The sequence below is a fragment of the Sceloporus occidentalis genome, unplaced genomic scaffold (assembly GCF_023333645.1).
Source record: "Sceloporus occidentalis isolate IW3139 unplaced genomic scaffold, rSceOcc1.0.p SCAF_9, whole genome shotgun sequence".
Taxonomy (NCBI): Eukaryota; Metazoa; Chordata; class Lepidosauria; order Squamata; family Phrynosomatidae; genus Sceloporus; species Sceloporus occidentalis.
The window spans coordinates 32,513,770-32,536,901 of NW_028316989.1; the positions used below are offsets into that span (position 1 = coordinate 32,513,770).

General features: G+C 42.2%; 1 protein-coding gene across 1 annotated transcript in view; it reads left to right on the plus strand.

The window, feature by feature from the left end:
* LOC149307203 (coiled-coil domain-containing protein 33-like) overlaps positions 1-23,132 on the plus strand; it is a 138,655-nt gene that overhangs the window by 12,681 nt on the left and 102,842 nt on the right. The window contains exon 4 of the mRNA XM_089538577.1: positions 20,009-20,172. Coding sequence (XP_089394703.1) covers positions 20,009-20,172 — 164 coding nt within the window. The remainder of the gene's footprint in view (positions 1-20,008; positions 20,173-23,132) is intronic.

Genomic DNA, 23,132 nt, shown 5'->3' on the forward strand with positions numbered 1-23,132 from the left:
ACATTTTGGTATTCTAGGGCTCCTTTACACACACCTGATGTTGTATGTGCCTCTGGATAATGAATTTCAGTGTTGTTTTTAAACAGATGCATGACGGGGCTTCTTACTAATGTGTGTTAATGAATGGATTCATTAGTGCGCATGATTCAAGGTTTAAAGGGCAGGTTGCCGCTCGCATACTATTGATTTCTGTGGGATCAGGGTTTCTCACTGCCCCCATGTTTCCCCATGACTGTTGCTCATCTACTTCCCAAGATGAATAAATATGTGCATATTTTCATACCTAGGTAGGAGTACATGTCTTTTGCCTTGCAAGGATATTCTGTGAGTAGCAGATATGCCATTTGTGAACTGCCTCCGCGCCAAATGGCTCCACTTTCTCAGCTCTGCATGAGTCAATTTAGAAGTTTCCTTCAACTACGTAATTCTATACATATATTGAGGGGTAGTTGTGTTGGCCATATAGCAAAGTACAATAAATACACAAAACAGTGATATCTTTATTGGGCCAAGCAAAGTATATGATGCAAGCTTTTGAAGCTCCACTGGCTTCTTCGTCAGGTGTTAAGAATCATACTGAAGAATATATATATGATGTTAGTCACAGGCTTGTATTATCTAAGGTAGTTTTTGCTGTTCCGTGGAGGTATATCTATGCAAGCAAATACCTCCTCTTTCTGGCCATGCGGCACTGGGAATAAAGCCTTCCAAAGTATTTGTAGTAGAGAGCCAGTGTAGTGTAGTGGGTTGAGTGTTAGACTATGTCTCTGGAGATCTGGGTTTGGATCCCAACCTGAAAATACAAAATAATAATAATAATAATAATAATAATCATTATCATTATCATTATCATCATCCTTACTCAATCCCGGCTCAACCATGTATATCTACTTAGTGACCCTGGGCAAGTCACGCTCAGGATGGCAATGGCAAACTATATATACAGATACAAACTATATATGCAGATACCGAAGTAGGTAATAATAATAATCTCCCAAATAATAATAATCTCCCAAATAATAATCTACAGAAGCTCGCATTCAACTAAATCAATTGGGCTTCAAGGTGGCAGAAGGCTCATGTATTTAAGTCCTCCCCCCCCCCCATTTTTTTTTTTATACTGAGAGAGACTAAGGAGAGTGTCTTTTTTTAAGCTGGTTAAGTTGAAAATTTGAGTTCTCAACAGACACTTGGGTTTAAGTGGGCCATAAATGGGGTGTTATAAATGCCAGGCTGTTTACTGGCAAACGGGAAGATTGATAAGATAAAAGCTGGAAGACAAATGGCGGGTGGGGCGACGTGATGGATTACCATCTTTGAGCTCTTAAAAGCTGACAATGCACCAAGGAGACCCTCTGCACAGCCTGGCTGGTGACAGAACCATTATTGCAACAACTTAGCAGGGGAAATTCTCCCTTTAGGCCTGTGATAAATGTTGAGCTGTCTGTCTTATTCTGCAACTGGAGCCCCGTTGTTGATAGATTTCTCCAGTCTTTACCATGGCTTGCAATACACCTGGATTTTTAATAATAATAATGATAATGATAATAAACTAGTATTATTTCTTACATGCCTCTCCCCATAGATTGCGCTCTCCACATCTCCATGTACCTGTCATGAGGGCTGCTGGCAAGACATTTAGGTTGCATCCACACTGCACAAATCATACCGTTTGACACCTCTTTAACTGCCATGACTCCATGCTTTGGAATCCTGGGATCTGTAGTTTGTGGTGGCACCACAGATTGCTGAAAGACAAGGCGAAATGTTGCACAAAACTACAACTCCTAGGATTCCATAGCATTGATCCATGGAAGTAAAAGTGGTGTCAAACTGCTTCATTTCTGCTATGTGGCCGCAGCAGCCTAAAGCTAAATCTGCACTGGAGAAATAATACACTTGGACACCACTTTAACTGCCGTTGCTCACTGCTATGGAATTTTGGGATTGTGAGATATTTAGCCCTGTCTGTCAGAGAGCTCTGGTGCCCCCCACCAAACTACAAATCCCCACATTTCATAGCATTGAGCCATGGCAGTTAAAGTGGTGTCGAACTGATTCGTTTCGACAGTCTGGCAGCAGCCTAAGCAGGATGGGAAAAGAATGGAGGGGGCAGAATGAAAAGAGACCGATCAATTCATCAAGAAGGCCAATGAAGCTGAAAAACCAACTATCATCGTGTTGCATGTGAGGCCCCTCGCTAGGTCATCAAGGCACATAAATGCTGCTCAGTGGAGCATGGGGCTGGCAATTTGTAGGGCTTTGAATGGCTGTCAGCTGGATAAGAAGGGAGCAACCCTTGATAGATTTATCAGAGGTAGCGGTGGAATGAGAGCCAGCATAGTATAGTGGTATGACTGCTGGATTAGGACTCAGCGAGACCAGAATTCAAATACAGCCATCCCTCCACATTTGTGGCTTTAACTTTTGCAGGTTTGTTTATTCACATGTTCTCTCTAGGAATCTCTAGGCCCTCCTGTGCAACTCTTCCCAGCATTGCCCATAAAGTTGTGATGGATGATCTAGAGATTTCCAAGAGAAAACATTTCTCTAGGCATTTGTAGGTCTCCCAACACAATTCTATTATTATTATTATTATTATTATTATTATTATTATTATTATTATTATTATTATCTTTTATTTATAAAGCACTGTAAATTTACACAGCGCTGTACATACAATCTTTTAGTTAGACGGTTCCCTGCCCTCAGGCTTACAATCTAAAAAGACACATACATACATACATACATACATACATACATACATACATACATACCTATATTCTATAGTCAACTTCTGGAAGATATTAACCACAGAGTTCCTCTGGAGGACCTAGAAATTCTTAGATAGCTGTTTTCTCAGGTTATATTTAAAAAGTGGGGGTTTTATCTGTGGTTTTTCCACTTTCATAGGAGTCCTGAGCCCTTAACCCCAGCGAATGTGGAGGGCCCATTGTACATGTTTGGTCTTAGAAACCTATTGGGCTAGTCATACCATCTCAGCCTCAGAAGAAGGCAATGACTACCAGAAAAAAACCCAAGGTGGGTTTGTCTGAGGGTCGCCATAAACTGGAGATGACTTGAAGGCACACAACAACAACAAAGTTTACTTTAGAGACACCTACAAGGATAACCTAGTCTTGCCCCATGGCTGTGCCAGAAATCCACTACTCACAATATTTCTGATAGAATTCATAGACATAGCCATGTTAGTCTATAAAACCAGTAGATTAAGAGATCTTATAGCACCTTTGAGACTAACTGAAAGAAAGAGCATGAGCTTTCGTAGATTTCAGTCTACTTCCTCCCCACCAAATGCATCTGAGGAAGTAGTAGACCTAAGTCTACGCAAGCTCATGCTGCCAACTTCTTTCTTTCAGTTAGTCTCAAAGGTGCCACAAGGTCTCTTTGCATACTAATATTTTTGAGAGGTGGTCTTCCATGCTAAGCTTGAATGGTGGTGGCCAGTGGCACCCATGTCAGTGGGATGGTTAATCCACTACAGGTTTTAGAATAAACTTGTAAGGAGCCATCAAGACCATGAACTGATTTTGGGAATAGTTTTCAGTGCCTTGAATAACTCCTTTAAAGCTCAGACTGTAGTCAAGATATGGGCACCATATGGGCACCACCAGACCTACTTGAAGGAGAGTCCCATACCTTCCAACTGTATCCCTTTGGCAGGGACAGTCCCAATTAATCCTATGCCATTCCACTTTTTCAGCTATTTTTAAAATGGCCTAGTTTCTCTCTCTTCCCTCTCTGTTCCCTCTCAGCCCTCAACTCAACTGAGTTCAAAATGCATTTGCATCTAAACTCCGTTTGCAGTAACTGAACTCAGTTTGCAGTAACTGAAGTACAGTTACTGCAAACTGAGTTCAGTTACTGCAAATGGAGTTCAGATGCAAAAGCACTTTGAACTCAGTTAATTCAGCAGTGGAAAGAGAAGAGATCTTGCCCTTCCCAGTAGACTCAGGCAAAAGCAAACTGCTGCAGCCTCTCTTCGCTTCCATATTATGTTCTTCCATATTAATAACACTTGCCATCTTGACCACACTTGGATGCTGCGTGGTCACAGCTGTCCCAGGTTTCATCTGTGAAATGGTGGAGATTTTGGAGTCTTCGTTTTCCAAGGAACGCTGTTCTGCTATTTAACAGCTCACATCTTTAGACAATCTTTTCCATGTTTCTCTCTGCAATGTAATTACAATCTCTTCAGCAAGTGAAGTGATTTTTAAATTATAGGTTGGTCTAGTCATATAATTCAGGAGGAACAATTGAGGTTAAATTTACCATTCCTTTTGCTACCAAAACAAGAACAAAAGGAATTTTGCATCTGCCTGCTGCTGTTCCAGTGTCTATTATTGAAACAATGTTTTTAAAGGAGAAACGGTATTATAAAATGCACTCAGATTATTTTTGCTGAACGGAGTTGTTAAGAAAAGAATGGTCTAGGGTTTTTTAAAAATCAGGCAGAATAAATAGCTTTTTTTTGGCATTTAAAAATATTTTCAAGCTGTGGATGGTGGAATCCATGGATGGTGAATATATATGAAGCTACTAACTCCCTGGGAAATTTAATAATGTCCAAAATCCACAAAACAGTGGTATCTTTTGGGGGCCAACCAAAATGCACAAAATACATGATGCAAGCTTTTGAAGCTTATTGTGACTGTCCAGTATTTGCCATTGCACTTTGCTCCATGGCCTACGCTGCTACCCCTGGATACGTTCCTCGGAAAAAACGAATACTCCCTAGATTTCCTCGGCTTCTATGACAAGATCTTGAAGGATCGGTTGCTAGCAGTCATCATCTATTTGGATAAGGTAATAATTATGTATTCAGCGCCACCCGTTCCTTCGTTCTCTGTAATAATAATTGCTCAGCACGTGTCAAGTGTCAGCTTTTACAAGACAAGTAAATGGGCTTAAAAGGGGGAAATTGCTTTCATATATATATATATATATATATATGAAATAAAAGGAGGAGATTGTGTCAGAGCTGCTGAGAAATCGAGGAACGGGTAAAAACTCACTTAACTGAGCAGACAATGTGTGGCGCACCATCCAGCCTGGTGTGCTAATTGTTCTCCAGGTGAATTGGCAATGCTTTTCTGCATAAGTGGAAGGGAATAGAAATTCAGCAACAAAATGTTAGGCCTCAGGGGGTCCCGGGATCAAAGCTGCCGTTCTCTCTGGAGCAATGGTTTCACCTTCCTTCCTTGGAAACCTTTGCTTTGCTGGGAATGTCTGGAAGGAGGAGGGTCAAAACTGAGAAGTGGGAGGGAGAGAAGAAAGCACCATCCACCACTCTCTCTCTTTACTGCCAAGAAGACAAGATGATGGTTAATGAGTTCCCACAAGGCTGCTTTGGAAAAAAATAAAGTCCAACAACAAGGGGGAAAAAATATGGCGCCTTGCAAATGACATAGTGCATTCCCATCAGCCACTTAACTCTCTCCCCTACATGATCAATACATTAAAACCTTTTCCCTGGATGGAGGGAGGAGGGGATATGCATTGCAGGAACAGGGGAGAACTCAAGGGCCAGGTCCCGTTTCTCTCCTATCTCACTACTGTGTTACGTGTATCAATGTACAAATGGAATTCAAAGGCATAGCCATGTTAGTCTGGAGAATCAGTATGTATAGGGATCTTGTGGCACCTTTGAGACTAGCTGAAAGAAAGGAGTTGGTAGTATGAGCTTTTGTAGTCTTGAGCCTCCTTCCTCGGAATGCATAAAACTGGCCTTGTCCCATCTCTTGGACTAAGAGAGAAACTGGAATTCAGCTAGTCATCTTCACTTCACGTTCTGTGATGTAGTTTGATGGCTCAAAACTAAATTAAAAATGTGTATGTTGGGGAAAGCCAGGTAGGCCAATCCAGATGTTGAGGCTAGGTGCATTTAGAATGTGTGTGCATCTGTGTCTGTGTAAAGAAGAGATGTGTATGACAACAAAGCAAGTTTGCGCATAGCTGAACTGTGGAACTCACTCCCGCACAGTGCAGTGATGGCTGTCAAACTGGACGGTTTTGAGAGATACATTCATGAAGATTAGGGCCATCAGTTGCTACTGGTCAGGATGATTATAGATCATCTCCAGTAGTCAAAAAAGCAGCTTGTTCTTATTTGCTGTCAAGTCAGCATTGGGTTATGATGACCCTATGAATAAGAGACCTCCAAGGGCTCCACTCTTAAAAAGCCCTGCTTAGGTCTTGCCAACTTAGGGCTATGGCTTCATGGATTGAATGTGGTCTTTCTGTTTTCCTTTTGCCTTCAATTTTTCCTACCCTTACCATATTTTCCCCAATTATCGTGTAATCTTATGATGTGTCCAAAGTACAATAGCCTCATTTAGTCCTTTTGACTTTTAGTGTACTTAGGTATATCAGTTTCTGGGAGATAAGAGGTGGATGGTGCAGTTGCACTCATGTGCTGCTGGCTGGTTTCCCAACGTTCATCATTGGGAGAATAGAATGATGTACTATCTAAGTCAAATACCTGATCTGAAATTGTGTGCTTTCAAGTTGATTTTGACTTATGGGGACTGTAAGGCGAACGTATCATGGGGTTTTCTGAGGCTGAGAATGTGTGACTCACACATGGTCACTCAGTGGGTTTCCATGGCTGATCAGGGAATTGAACCCTGGTCTCTAGAGTCATAGTCCAATGCTCTAAAACACTAGACCACACTGGCAGAGCTCTTCTGATATTCACATGTGCATATTTTTTTTTAAGTCCCAGAATAATGTGGAAATGAGATGGAACAGAATGGTTGAATACATGGGGAAGTGGAATGTAACATATCTAGAGGGATTTATACATCCCAAGTGGACTTTGAATACCAAATGGGACTGCTCTTTTGCATCTATGTAACCCCTCTGTAGGATGCCTCTTCTTTCATAATCTTTGTCACATGGGTTTGTCTCTTCATTCAAAATGTACATCCTTGTCCCTGTCTTTAACCACCTTGGTTGGGAGTACAAAGGCATGGTTAAAGTCCATTAGGGGCAACTAATCTGCGTTAAATTATCTTGCCTCTGCCCCCCAAAGCCCTTTGCCAATACTGGGTCCAATTATACGGCATTAATTGTCGTCACGGTGTCACTTCTGTTTTCAGCTTTTGCATCCTACGAGGCCCGGATGTTTTATTTATGGGAGATTTGAAGCAACATTGATTAAAATTTCTTTGGCTTGGGTCAGGCAACAGAAAAGGGAATAAGCATGTCAGCCTGCTAATTACTTTCTTCGCGGAAGTGCCTTGGAGCCATATTTTAAGGACCTAAATCCTTCTGCATTGCTCAGCAGTCCTTCCCTGTCCAACCCTCTCTAGATGGGAGATAGGGGTAAGAGAAGGAAGAATATCACAGATATTGTTTTAATCTCCCTCCTAAAGATAATTGCTTTCTGATACTTCCACACCCCCTTCTTTGGTCTGTTCCGGGAGATGGATTTCCCAGGGAAATTGCTTTCCGTGTCTCACGTTGGTGGAGACAGGATGGGGCCTGTGTCATTCCAGCTATGCATTAATAGACCTTCAAATGAGATTTCACAGCCTCAAATCAGATTATTTCTAGGGCTTCGATTACCCCTAGAAAGCAGAGATGGACAGATGCAGACCAGGAGCAGTTCCATAGCAGCTGAAAGCAGTGCCAAATCTAAGCCAAATGCTTGTGTAGGTCAAAGATGATTTTGCAGGGAAGGGAGAGACAATGCGATAAAATCCAACATGCAAATGTTAATTTTGCACACTTGGAGATCAACAGACAGCAACAAGCAAAATAAGAAAGCCTAAAGAAACAGTCTTGCACATCTCTAAAGATCAACCGCTTTAATGAAATAATTCCATATAGAGCACACCATATATTTAATTATCAACACTGGGGAGTCCTATGATATCATTGAACTTAAAGACCTCTTGGGAGAAAGCTTCAGCGTGTGTGATTTGATTCTCCCACCCCTTTAATAGATTAACCCTTTTGGTTGTGTATTGACTGAATTAAATAAAAAGGGATAGAAGAAAAGTGTAATATCGTGCGGTAGAATTATTGGCGTCTGTGTTCTTTGATGGGCAAATTGAATATATTTTCTATATTCTATATTTGGAGGATGCACATCAAAAAAGAGAGATAAAGAAACAGACTGAGAGATGGAGAGAAAGAGAGAGAGAGAGAAAGAGAGTGAGAAGTAGATACAAATTGTGTAAATTAGGAAGCGACTACCACATATTAGGAGAAAAGAATACTGAAAGAATAACATTATAATAAATGAAAATGCATCATATTAGAGAAGATTTGCTTTTTTTAAAAAAAGTTCCTGGATCCAGCAAATTGTGTGTCATGTCTATTACATTTGGGACCTGCAGGCACAAACTGTCATGTTTATTTTAAAATATCTGTATATCATGCAGACACCCTTTGGCGCTTGATGAATACATCATTCACCTTCATCATCATTATCCATAAGGTACTAGTTAGAACACTAACTGAAAGGATGGGTAGTTATGGATTAGGATAAGAACAATCCCTTTCACAAGATTGTTGGTAGAAATGGTACATTAAATTTCAGCTGCAAAGCCAAGACAATCCAATAGGTGCCAGATGCCAGCATACCAGTCCATTTGATGAAAATGTTGTTTTTGTATGCCTTCAAGTCATTTCTGACTTATAGTGACTCTAAAGTTAATATATCACAGCGTTTTCTGAGGTTGAGAGTGTGACCCATGGTCACCTAGTGGGTTTCCATAGCTGAGCGGGGAATCGAACCCTGATTTCAAAAGTCATAGCCCAATGTGCAAACCACAACACCACACTGGCCCTCACATGTGTTGGAGCCTAATCCACCAGTTGGATTTTAGTTCAATATTAACAGTGGGACAGCATCCTGCACTGTATATAAGGCAACAAGCTAGCTTAGGGACTGCAGACCAACACCACTGTGTGGGGTTCGCAGCACATTTCTACGAGATTGTGCTTCCTGTTTCCTGGAAACTGACACTGAAGATGACAGCCTCTCTAATGGTAAAGCCAGACTTGCCAACATGGTATGATAGTCATTGAGGGCTGAGATCACCCACTGAGGAGATAGAGTGTAACTTAATGCTCATGGAGTTAAGCCGTGGTTGTACAATGCCACTTCCTTAGTGCAATGTTGCCCAGCATTGGCCACAATCCTGTATGGACCCAAAAGTAGCCATTTACCAACCCCAGATGTACCACAGATCTATTGCATCACCAACCATCCCAATAATAATAATAATAATAATAATAATAATAATAATACTGGTTTACTATGAATAACTGATTTAATAATTTTGCATCTCACTTCAGGGACATAACCAGATGCTTCTCCAGTTCCCTGGTGCTATCACAAGCCATGAAATGATCAGGGGGAAAAGGGTGCAGCAGCTCTATGGTAGGTTGTGGGAGCTTTATTCGATGTGGAGGGATCAATATAAGCCTCTGCATCAACCAAGAAAGAGATGTATGCAGGTATAAAATTGACTTACTTATGTTTGCATATGCCATTAATAGGACAGCAGCCAAAATGCACAAGCCAAACCAATTTGTAAGCACAACATACACTGGCATGTGCAAGTGTGCACGCAATATGATGCCACATGCACAACTGCCATTTCCACAGCCTCAAAGTGAATGCAGACATTTTTGCATTGGAGGAAAACGTCTAATTGTTTCTGCAGCGGGACATATGCATGTTTTAGACATAGTGTTGCCAGACTGAACATTGGAGAGTGCTCCTGTACCATTAATGATTGTGCATGCATTGATTTATTTCATTTCATTTACTTCATTTATAGGCCGCCTTTCTGCCAAAGTGTGCAGAAGAGGGACTTTCAGCAGGTGTGCTTGTTACCAGGTGTCTGGTTTCAGTGTGTCAATACTGACACTTGAGCATGTTGCAAGGTGATCATTGCCTCCCAGTAATTGTTGACTTTATCTGTTCTTTTGTGGTTGTTAAAGTTATCTGTTCTCCCTCGCGGATAATAAAATTCTTAGGGACATTTGTTGCTATTGGCTCTGTATCTTCCTTCTCTTCTAAGAACTGCAGATTATCCCAGTTAGATTATCCCAGTTACTAATAAACGTCTTGTTATACGGCTGTTAAGGCTGCTGTAATGGTGCTGTTTAACCCCTGTCCTTTGCCTAATGGGTTGTGAAGTCAGTTTCCCAAGCTGCCTGTCCTTTTTCTCTTCTTATTGCTGTTCATTAAAGGAGGCATCAATCATTAACTGGAGCAACGAAGGACAAAACATCTTCCATGGGGACTCTGGAACCAACCTTTGGATTCTGGAGAGTTTCTCAAATAAAAGGGGGCATAAAGCTGCAGTCTGCTTGGAGCAAAAGACTCACGCATCATTGGGTTGGCAACCCAAGGAGGCAAACGCCAGCAGTTTGGGAACAGAAGGACTGGATTTCGAGATGAAGCAGACGTCTTTAGATGCCAGTCCCTTTGAAAGAAATGGGACGCATTTCCATGTGAACAATGCGTCAAATCAAGGTGGACCCAGTTCTAGTCACAGCCTGTTGCAAATGATATCGGACGATTTTCTTGGTAGACAGGCTTTCTCAGTAACTCTCCTTAAAGCAGGGATGGACAACTGTGGGAGGCTATGGGGTCACATTAGCCTCAGGAGACCTTGGAAGGCTGCGCCAATGTGTATTTATGTATGTGCCTTCATGTTGCATATGGCAACCCTATTCATTTCATAGGGTTTTTCCTAGGCAATGAATACTCAGGGACGGTTTTGCCAGTTCCTTCCTCTGAAATATAGCCTGAAGCACCTGGTATTCATTGGTAATCTCCAACCCACCTACTAACCATACCTGACCCTGCTTAGTTTCCAAGACTAGATAGGATCTGATGCTTTTAAGGATGTTCTGGCACCTTCACACTGTATCATAAGAAGGGCCAACTGTATCCATGCTCAGGGCTCCCATGCACTTCCAATGCTGGTCAATCAGAGTAGGAGACAGAAATATGTTTCTTTCCCTAGAAAAAAAAATGCTTGGATCTTTGATTTACCAAGCCTAATATTCTAATTTCTCATAGAAATACAGGGGAAAGAAAATTCCTTTCAAGGGTATCACACCCAATACACTTTGGAGTTTGATCCCCCCCCCCCATTAAAAACATTTTACGACATTCTGGTGGCTTTGGGGGACAAAACATCACAAAATTGTGCAGAAAAAAAATCAATTTAGGGGTGTTCGGGTGACGTTGTTGTTGTATGCCTCCAAATCTTTTTTGACTTATGGAGACCCTAAGAAGAACCAACCATAGGGTTTTCTTGGCAGGTTTCTTCCAGGCAATTGCAATTCTCTGTGGCTGAGAGAGTGTGACTTGTCCAAGGTCACCCAGTAGGAAGTCAAAGGCTTTCATGGCTGGCATCCATAGGTTTTTGTGGGTTTTTTGGGCTTTGGGGCCATGTTCTAGAAGAGTATATTCCTGACATTTCACCAGCATCTATGGCTGGCCACAGATGCTGGCGAAACGTCAGGAATAAACTCTTCTAGAACATGGCCACACAGCCTGAAAAACCCACAAAAAACTAAGTCACCCAGTGGGTTTTTATGCTTGAGCTGAGATTTGAACCCTGCTCTCCAGAGTTGTAATCTAATGCCCAAACCGCTTAAGAGTCCTGAAAAATAGGTCTGGGGTCTGCATGAGCCGTGTAGGCTTTATTCCCCAACACTGGCAGAAAAACAATCTTACTGCATTCACCAGAGCTTGTTTTTCCTCTTTGGGCTCCTTGCTCATTTGCTCTTCTATATTTAGCCTGAGCAAGGAGGCCTCCATCTTGTTTTAAGGGCGCCCAGGGAACCATTGAGTTAAGGAAAGCTTACATTGTGCTCAGTTCATCTTCATATGACTGAGCCCACTATTATTTTATGAGGTCTCTGGAGGAGGATAAAAAGCGGGTGTGTTCCAACAACGGGTCATAAATCACACAAGGCGGAAAGGAGGGAGGAAGAGCGGTTGCACAAACTCTTGTAAATGCAGCAGTTCCCCCTCTGTATAGCTTCAGTGAAAGGAAGACCTGCTAACGCAGGCTGCATCTGCACTGCAGAATTAATACACTTTGACACTACTTTAATTGTCAAGGCTCCATTCTATACAATCCTGAGATTTGTAGCTTGTTGTTGCACCAGAACTCTCTGACAGAGAAGGTTGAATATCTCACAAAACTACAAATCTCAGGATTCCATAGAATGGAGCCTTGACAATTAAAGCTGTGTCAAACTGCATTAACTCTGCAGTATAGACGCAGCCCATGTCAGCTTCAACTTATGACAACCCTATGAATGAGAGACCTCCAAGGGCTCCAGTATTGCAGCAAATGGCTTATTTAGAACAAGGATCTTATGTGATATATTTGACATATCTTTACCATGTAAAACCAGCATTAAGATTTTATTTTCAAGATTCATCTATGAATCTATAAATGTCTGATCTGTATAAATGTGGTCAGTAAATACCCAGAATCAATATTATTTCCCTCTAAAAAGTGAGGTAATGATGCTGGCCCCAGATCTGTGATGCTGGTGATGTCACAACCAGATGGTTGTGATGGAATTAAAACTACTATCTATCATTCAACCTCAAAAGCCACTGAGTAAGCCCACTTCCCAGTTTTCAGCTAAATTCTCCTTTGTCTGATCTCTGCTAGAATGTGCAGAATCTAGAATGGAGCATGGTTCCGTCTCTTTCAAAGTCCAGAAAGCAATGGTTGTTTTCAGTGCTTGAACTGGGCTTCATTCTGAGCCAGAAGTGCCTTGAGGACAAGGAAGGAGAGCTCCTAAAGTAACAGCCAAGAAAAAATATTAAGATAAAATAAAGACATGGCCAATGATACTGATGAGGAATCTCTCACACCTGAGGTGAGTTGCCAAATGCAGACAGGCTGAATGGAAAAGTAATTGGGGATAAAATGGTTCCCGGTAAGACTCTGCGCTTTGTCGGAGTTGTGTGCCTTCAAGTCATTCCTAACTTATGTAGACCCTAAAGTGAACCTATCCTGGAGTTTGCTTGGCAAGTTTCTTCAGAAGCAACTTGCCATTGCCACCCTCTGAGGCTGAGAGAGTGTGACTCACCCAAATCACTCACTGGGTTTCCATGGCCAAGTTGGGATTTGAACCCTGGTTTCCAGAGTTGTAGTTCAGTGCTCAGTGCGCTGCCCCACGCTGGCTGTAGGCAACACAACTGAGATATGATTTTGCTGAATATTCTCTCCAGTGGCTGAAAAGAGACATTTCCTCTAACATGCCTGTCCATTAGCTATGGCAGCATAACAACAACAACAACAACTTGTTATTGGCATAGCAGCTTCAAAAGTATTGACCACTTGGCTGCCATCCCACAATGCTACAACTATCCCCAGCCATTGCAGATGGGATGTGATGGCAACAAGCAGAACAAAATACAGCGAATATATGAAAAAGAGTCTGCAAAAGGGCCTTCCCTTTATGTGGTCCAAGTCTGCATTGAATGCATGATCACAATTAACACACATGTATATATGTTAAAAAATAGCGTGAGTAGAAGAGCTGATCACATACTCAGCTAGATTTCCCTTCAAATGTATGCGTAGATCCATTAGCTAAAGTGTGTGGACAGTTTTTCAATGGTGCACATGTTTTTGAAAGCATGTTTTTGGGAATGGCTTGGAAGAATGCATACTTCTGATCACAAATTGCACTCAGGTTGCAGGAGCGATGAATTGGGGAAATCTCACATTAAAATGTGAACACAACAAATTTCTTAGCTATTCCTAGTAGTCCCTGCTCCATCTGAGCTGTGTCAGACCATGACTCTTGAGTGATTAGAAAATCCTGTAAAAATCCTGCATACATCACCAATATGCGTTTGGGAACTGTATATGCATGCTTTTGCATACTGAGTGCATCTAGAATGCTCCAGTATTAAATCTGCAAGCCAGAAAACAGAAGATAGGAAATGGCTTATGGCCATCCTTCTGTTTTTCATAACTCTCTATGGAAAAGAATTTATTTCAACTTGACCCTATCGATGAAAGTAGTGTTTTCACACTTTCTGAGACTTGTGAGGAAAGACACACCTTGCCTTAAGAATCTGCAAATCTGAGGCTTATGTGGCATTTTTTTTGGGGGGGGGGGATGAGTAAAGTGCGTGCAAAGCAACTTGTAGGTTTTAAAATCTGAATGGTTAAAAACGTGAACAGTTTCACATTTTGGAACGATAGGAACAAGTGCTCTTTGTAATTGAGTGGCTTCATGACATTTCGAACTTATGGTGACCCTAAAAAACTCTATGCTCATCCTTGCACTGGATACTGCTGATTGAAGGGAAACACCTTTGACTTCCTTCTTTGTTTCTGGTGCAATGCGCAAAACATTGAAATCCAGTGTATTTGAATTGGGAAATTACTCTAGAGCAAGTATCAAGTCTAAAAAACTGAGAATTGTTTTTCCATCTGTTTTTGGCTTTGGAATCCTGCGTCTTCAGAAAAAGTCAGACAACAGTCGGTCCCGCATACGAAACCCATTCAGTTTATTTTCCTGGGGAACCAAAAAGGTAGGTCCAAGTAGCTGAAATTTAGCTTAGAAATGTAGTCAGTGCATCCAAGCATGTCCCAGTCTCTGGGACTTAATTCATCTCCCTCCCTTTGTATATGTATACAGTATATATGAAGGAAATACTAAAATGGCTAAAAATAATTCCTCCGCCATTCATAGATTCCATGATTTTATGAAGGAAACACTTATATTGCTGAGAATAATTCCTCCACCATTCACCAACCTTAAGACTGCTGTGTGATTTTGGCCATATTTTTCAGGGGGTGCATTTGAAAGGGGTACTTTTAAAGGGAGGTGCCCTCCTAGAAAGAAAGGGTCCTTGCTTGGAGGTCAAACCCAGAGACAAACAAACTGAATTATTTCTGCAGTGTGGATGCAGTCAAGGAGCCCCCACATTAGATTTGGCAATCTAAGCAGCCAGAGAAAGAAACCAGTGATGGCTCCTGTCGTGTGCTGCTCATTTGTTTGGAAGAGATTTGTTTTGGAAGAGATTTTCCATCTTGCCTCTCTGCCAGGCCTCTCCAGCCAAAGAGTCATTAGTCACAGCCTTTTGCCTCCTGTGATGATGATCATGGCTTTGATTCCCCATCACAGCATGATTACAGCTGTCACCTCACATTCAAGGAGAGAAGCTTTGCATTTAACCTTTCATTTTCTTCTCTCAGCCATCAATGGGCCCCGTGGGAATAGCATTGGCCCAGTCCCTGTTACCAGGCCAACATGGAGAGGGAGACAACTGTGGCAAACAAGGCTGGCAGGAGACTTGTGATGTGTCACCTGTAGAGATGTGGCTGATGGTATGGTTGTGCAATTGTGGTTGTATGGCGAGGGCAGGGAGAGAAAGCCTTGGACTGTCTTTGGCCTCATTCCGAGAGAAAGGAGTTATTTCAAGTTCATACCTTCTAGCATTTCTCAGAGGAAAACCAGGATGGATGTGGACATGAGATATCAGTGTATGTTCAAGATGGCAAGTTTGGTCAAGACGGGCTGTTGGCAAAGCAATTTCCATACATTGAACTGGGACCTCCATGCTTCATGTTGTGGCTTGCTTGTGAAAATCATGTCTTGCTGGGGAGAAACTGTAGCAAAAGCACCCCACCCACAGCCTAAACCAGAAGAGCATGTGCTCTGACAGCATACTCTCCAACTGTCCTGATTTAGCAGCAACAATCTCAATTAATCTTGTCTTGTCCCACTTTTTCAGCTGTTTTTTTTTAAAAAAATGTCCCAGTTTGTTTCCTTCTCTCACTCTTTCCTTTGTCCTTAGCTTACTTCAACAGCTGCAGATGGAGTTCAAAGTGCAAAAGCAGTTTGCACTCAACTCAGCTAGAGAGCGGAGAGGCGGGAGCAAAATTTTCCCCTTTCCTGTAGACTCAGGCAAAAGCAAAAAGCTTCAACTTCTCCTAGCTTGTCTAGTCTTAATAATGTTCCCCATCTTGACCATCCTCTGATGTTCCTTGGCCACCTGTTGCTGTTTTCATCAGTGCAATGTTGCGGGATATTGTATATACTCATGTATAAGTCTAGAAGGTTTGTAATATCCAACACCACCACAACACTGAATAATATGTTGCTTTCCTGTATCGTACACTTAATTCATCTTTATCCACCCTTTTAAAGTTTCTGTAAGCCATCTCCAAAGACATGTTCCCTATCTTCCTCTTTTCTTCTTGCATTAATCTCCCAACAATATGTTCTTGTTGTGCATCTTCAAGTTTTTCCCGACTTTTGGCAACACTGAGGCAAACCTATTGTGGGATTTTCTGGGGCTGAGAGTGTGTGACTCCCCCAGGGTCACCCACTTTTCATGCCCAAGCAGGGCCTTGAACCATGATCTCCAGAGTCATCGTCCAATGCTCAAACCTTTGTATACGTCTATTTTAGATTGCTCCTTTTTGTTTACCTCTCTTCTTTTGATGCTTCAGTTTTTGCATCTTTCCCTCCCAACCCAAAGATGAGTCTGAGTCTTCATTTGACCACATCTTTATTAATAACAGAGCTTGCAATAGCAATGGCCAGGGGGCATGATTTAACTTCCCGGAACGTGACGGTCTTGCTCCCTTGGTGACTCATTGGTGTTCTCAGCTAGTGTTGATCTGAGATGAGACATAAGACAGGAGGCGATGAAAAAATTAATAAAAATAGAAATGGGGGTGCGTAGCCAAAGGCAATAACCATCATGCAACACAAAACCTCTTTGAGACAATACAAAAACAATCAAAGGACTCTTTAGGACTAGATGAGGAACAAATTGCCAATAGCTCTTTGAATGTATTGTGGACTGCAACGTTTGTTCTTGCAGGAGGTTATTATTTTTCCATCTATAGTCCACATTTGTGTTGCAGATTTACAAGGTGGCCGCAGTGGTGGCTGGTGGCCATGGTCCATCCACTCTAGGTTTTAATTTTAACTTGAAAGGAACTATCTGGATGCAAACGTATTTTGGGAGTGGGACTCACAACTCGGATAGCCCCTTTAAAGTTCAGGCAAAACCCCAGAACAGGGGCATCAATAGGGGGTCTGAGATGACCCCAAAGGGGGTGGTGACACTAGTATTCAAAGCAGTCAATGCCTGAATGGGAGAACTTTATGGGAAGATTGCCAGGTATACCACCATTAGCCCTGTCATTGAAGACAGGTGGAAGAGAAATGTAATTAGGTCCATAAATGTAATAGAACTGCACTGCTTAACTGGTTTGCATCCCAGTTCTCATTATTTAGTGTGCTATCAGAAAGAAATTGCCTAGCAATAGCACTGTAACTACAGGTTGGATGAGAAATTTCCATGATGCTAACCTCTGTTTCGTTTCATGGCACTCAGGCTTGATGTTTTGGCTCTGAAATGACTCTCGCGTGCAAGGTTGGTTTGCTGTATTGTGTGGCCATTCATGCAGCTTCCGATTTTGGTGAGAGTCAGCATTATGTAGGGGTTAGATCCAGTGGAGCCTGCTCTGGGTTTTAGTGTGAAATTGAAAAGAGTTCACCAAGATGTGAGGATAGGGTTCAGCATTTTGTGGGATTCATTTGAGGTCTGACTAAGGTTGCATCTGCACCGCAGATGCAGTCCAGTTTGACATCACTTTAACTGCCGTGGCTCAATGCTATGGAATTCTGGGTATTGTAGCTTTGTGGGACATTTAGCCATCTCCGTCAGAGAGCTGTGGTGCCACAACAAACTACACTTTTCCAGAATTTCATAGGATGGAGCCATGGCAGCTGAAGTGGTGTCAGACTGGATTATTTCTGTAATGTGGATGCAAAGGTACAAAGGTTTTAAGATATGTTATGGTATAAGTGATTTTACGACAGAGATGAATAATAATGATAATAAGGGTAATAAAATAGTGCTTCAATAGATTATCATTATAAGCAAAAGGAAAATATATATATATATATGTCACAACTATATCCATCAAGTAGGGATTAGAAATTAGAACATATTTAAGAAATGTATGTTTTAGTGAAAAGAGTTAGGTAGATAGAGAGAGTAATTACCATATTCTCTTTGATTTTTTGGAAGTAATTTTTAGTATGGTTGAATTGTGTAACTGCTGTTTGTTTTTTGTTGTTAAATGGTTTGTGCTTAAGAGTTTTAATGTGTTATGAGTTATGTGTAAATGTGTGTTGATGAAATAAGATTTTTTTAAAAGGAAAAAGAAAGAAAGGCAGGATTTAAATACAAAAAATTCACACACACTTTCATTGCTATGATGGCTGCTGACTTCTTTGTCTTGTTGTTTCATTGGAGATCTCTCCAGTTGGTTGTCACTTAAGAATACTGGTCTTCCATCGGCAAATATCATCACCCCAAATAGCCTTCCCTCATTCAATACACACACACACACTTTTGCTCTGAAGCCCCTTTACCCTGCATTTACTTTCCCCCCCACAATTTTTTCCATGGCTGCTGGTGGTGCAGGTGAAAATCTATGCAACAAGCTCCAAAAGACTGCTGAGTCTTTGAATTAGAGGAAGGACCCTTTGCAAAGCTCTTGGGAGCATCCTTGGTCGATGAAGCCAGATGAGGCGCTAATGAAAAGATGATTGAAAAGGGTCTTCTCCCTCCCTTCATTTGCAAGTCAAGAAGGGCGAGAGATTTTTAACTCTTGCCATTGCTTTTGCAGAATACCCTGAAATTGTATGGTAGATTGTATCAGTCTGCTGTCACTGTTCATATTCAGGATGCCTTTCCAAAGCCATCACCAAGGCTAGGGCCCTGTGCTCTCAATGAAACAAGATCCCAGTGGTGGCTCCCATGGCTATGAGTATATCCACACTGCAGAATTAAAACCGTTTGCCAACACTTTAACTGCCTGGCTCTATCCGACAGCATCCTGGGTTTTGTAGTTTAGTGAGGTGCCAGAGCTCTCTGACAGAGCGGGATGATTACTTCACTAAACTACAAATTCCAGGATTGTACTGTGAATCCTACAAGGCTGTGAATCCACATTGAGTTTAAATGAGTTAGCCAAGGTGCTGAACATACTGGGGAGGAATACTGCTACTACTGCTCATAATAACAATTTCTTACCAACCTCTTTCCATGGATTGAAGCAGGGAACAGCATCAGTTGAAATAAAAAGACTGTTGGAGGGAGTTGGGGTGGAGTGGGTCAGTAATTTTCTCTGTCTCCAGCAATTCCCTGTGATACTTTGCTAGTGCATAAAAAGTGACTAAAGATCTTCTTGCATTGTGTGTATATGTGGAGATTTTAAAATGTCCAGAGGGCTGTTTGAAAATTATGGTAGATTTGCCTGTCTGTACAGTGAGCCCTCCATATGCACAGATTCTTCATCCATGGATTTAACTATCCATGGCTTGAAAATATTCAAACAAAATACAAATTCCAAAAAGCAAACCTTGATTTTGCCATTTTATAGAAGAGATGCCATTTTATTATGTCACGGTATTCAATGGGATATGAACGTTCACAGATTTTGGTATCCATGGGGGTCCTGGAACCAAACCCCAGCTGATACCAAGGCCCCATTGTAGTTAAGAGACAGCAAAGGACAAAGTTGACCAAAAAGAAAGAAAGGCATTCCTGTACTGCAGCTCTCAGCATTCCTCACCATTGGCGTTGCAGGCTAGGGCTACTGGAACTTGCAGTCAACAACATCTAGAAGGCTGCATGAGCCCTGATTGTGCATTGAAATGCTGCCCAGTGTTGTTATAGAAGCCCAGCTTCATGCTACTTAATGCCATGTGCCTAATAAACACACACACACACACACACAGAGGACAGATCTCTGCCCAGAGGAGTTTACAAGTGAGATATAATCTCAAAGATGACAACATTGGAAGGGAAGAGAAATGCAGACTGGGCAAACCAGGGAAGGATGTGCTGGTGTTTCTGCTGACTTTGCCATTCTGCTGCTTCTGTACAACAGGCTTAAATCTGGGACTTACATTCCTTGTGCTTCTTACTTGGCAGGTAAAGGAAGATCCAGCCACACCAGGGCAGCCCATGGTGACTGCGCAAGGCAATGACTGGCATCTGGCTAACCCTGAAAAGGAAGCCATCACTGTCACTTTACATGGGGCCAAAAACGTGCCCTCTACCAAGAAGGGGAATGTCCCTAACCCATATGTCATTGTGTGAGTATTTTTTTCTTTGCCTATTTCTCTAGGCATTCAAGCACTCGCAAGCCAGTTTAGGCAGTGGCATTCCTAGCATGGGTATCACCCAGTGCAGGGGTGATGGTGTGGTGGTGGCAGCAGTCTGAAGGTGGGACAGACAGGCACATGCATGTTCACTCACCTCTCCTTCTTTGCTGCCTTGTCTCCTTTGGTGGAAAGAGACAGGACAGCTGAGAAGGAGTGGGCATCGGCAGTAGCACTGCATTCCCCCAACATGAGGAGGACCAAACCAGGTGTCATCCAGTGCAATGAGCACCCCCTGCACCCACTAGTCACACACTGAATGTTGATACAGATGTATTTTGCACAAAATGCAATAATGTTTTTAAACAATGTTGTCCAAAAGCAAATACCTTTTTTGCACAAAATGTAACATCTTTGCCCAGCACATATTTGCACAAAATATGATGGCTTGAGGCAAAAATGTTAAAAATGCTGAAATTCAAACACTCTCCTCACACCCCCAAAATGCAAAAAATAAGAACCCTTTCATAATCTGCATTGGTTGGAATAAATATTTTAAAATTATCCTCATAGATAGATAGATAGATAGATAGATAGATATGATGTTCAATGAAGATTGACATCCCTAAATCAAAGGTCCAGTTTGGACTCACCTGCAGTGAGATAAACTCCTTAAATGTGGAGGATGCTATCAGAAGCTTATGAGTTCTTGTATATTTGCTTGTTGCCTTTGGGGGCTAAGAGGAAATAGAATATGTCAATGAACTGGGGAGACAGAGCATTGCTTTGAGGATTTTAAAAGCTTACATGGCATAAATAAAATAGCACTGTGCCTTGATGTCCAGAGTTTTCCCTGTATTGTGTATAATAGATGCATCCTGGGATTCAATTAAAGCCCAGCAACTTTGGCATGGCTGCTTAATTGAAAGGGCATTTCTGAGTTGTTTTGCCATCAGGCAGGCAGTGTGTCTGAATTCTGAGCAGGTTTTGAAAGAGGCAGAGATGTTTGCACAAGACAGAATCCTTCCTCGAAAGTGCCAGGAGAACCAAGGGCGGGGGGGGGGGGGGATACAGTTTGCACAGCCTCTGTGCAAACAAAGTTTGATGTTCTTCTAGGCCAGGGGTAGGCAACCTTTTTGACCCGGGGGCCGGGTTGCTGTCCCTCAGACAACTGGGGGGCCGAAGCCAAAAAATAAATAATTAAATAATTATACACACACACACACACACACACACACACACACACCAGGACAAATGTAGGACAAAATTTTCAAATGGAGGGCACTTTTTTTAAAAAATGGAGGGCACGTGAAAAAATGTGCTGATTTTTTTAAAAAATGTTAATATAAATGCATGTTTCTGAGGCTTCTATAGACAATTGCCCCCCCTTGCCCCCTTGCCCGCCGCTTGCCCCCACTTGCTCCCCCTTGCTCCCCTTGCCTGCCGCTTGCCCCCCCTTGCCCGCCGCTTGCCCCCACTTGCCCCCCCTTGCCCGCTGCTTGCCTGCCTCCTCCTGATAGGCCAAAGGCCCCGGCGGCAATCGGTGGCAGGACCAGGCTGGGGCCAGTCCCAAGGCCTCGCGGGGCCGGATCCGGCCCGCGGGCCATAGGTTGCCTACCCCTGTTCTAGGCTCAGAAGAGCTGATGTTGGTTTGGTGTCCCGCCAGAGCTGATAGGCAGGGCTGTGAACAGGGATGGTTTGGTATGATTAGGAATTTGCAGTGGGTTGATGCCAATGAAGGGGCTGAATGGCAAAGATGAAAATGCCATCTTCTTGGATCTTTGATTGAGAGTTCCTGCATGGCAGGGGGTTGGATTGAATGGCCCTTATGGTCTCTTCCAACTCTATGATTCAAAAGATGCCAGGAGTAGAGTTGTCAGTTCTCAGGGCCTGGCCCAGAGTCTCCAGTTTTCAGAGGTCATCTTCAAGCAGGAGATGAGAGTCTAAATTCTCCAGTTTTGTGGGGCTCAGTTCCAGGCAAGAAGCAAGGGCTGGGTACAAATCTCTCACTCAGCTAATAGAGCAACAGTTTGTAACGATTTGCAAGATTTCACTGATTTGTTGCTACAGCTTGCAAAGACTCGATAGGGTTTTTTTTTTTTTTTGCACTTGCTTAAGTCCTTTCTTCCCTCCCAATTGTTGTGGTGCCAGGGTTCATTCTCCACTCTGCTTTGCATCCACCTTCTGGTTAAAAGCAAGTAGACGAGAATAAATATTCCTGAGCCAGTATGATGCAATGTTTTGAGTGTTGGACTATGACTTTGGAGATCAGGGTTCAAATCCCCACTCAGTTATGGAAAAGCACTGGATAACTTTGGGCAAGTCACATTCTCTCAGCCTCAGAGGAAGGCAAAGCACCCCTCCCCTGAACAAATTCTGCTAAGCAAACCCCATGATAGGTTTGCCTTAGGGTGGCCATAAACCTTAAATGGCTTGAAGGTACACAACAACAGCAATAAGCGATCAACCAGAAGTGTGGAATGATCTTGACCATCTGTGCTTCAGGATGCATTGTGCAAATTCTCCAATGCTATTCAAAGGCCCTCTCATAAAGCATATCAACTTAAGCTTTTCAATTTCCTCCAGATGTTGATCCTGTCTATTGAGAAGAATTTCCTATTATGTATTACTGTTTTTCAGAACACATGGTTATTTATTCTGCCCATGAGTATAATTAAAATGGAAAAGGTTTTCCAACAATTTAATCAAATTGTTCTTTTATGGGTAAATTAGGACCCTGATTGTTACATTACAAACCAAAGCAGTCAAACTCAGAAACGTAGGCAGAAGCATAGAGAAGATGCAGCAAGCTCATTTTCTATGACTCCAGGGGATAAGGACACAAACCAATGGATGCAAATGATGAGAAATAAAAATTCTGATTAAACGTTTGGAAAAGCCATTCAATGGTGGAATTACCCACCACAGAAGGGTTTAGACTCTCCTTTGATCAT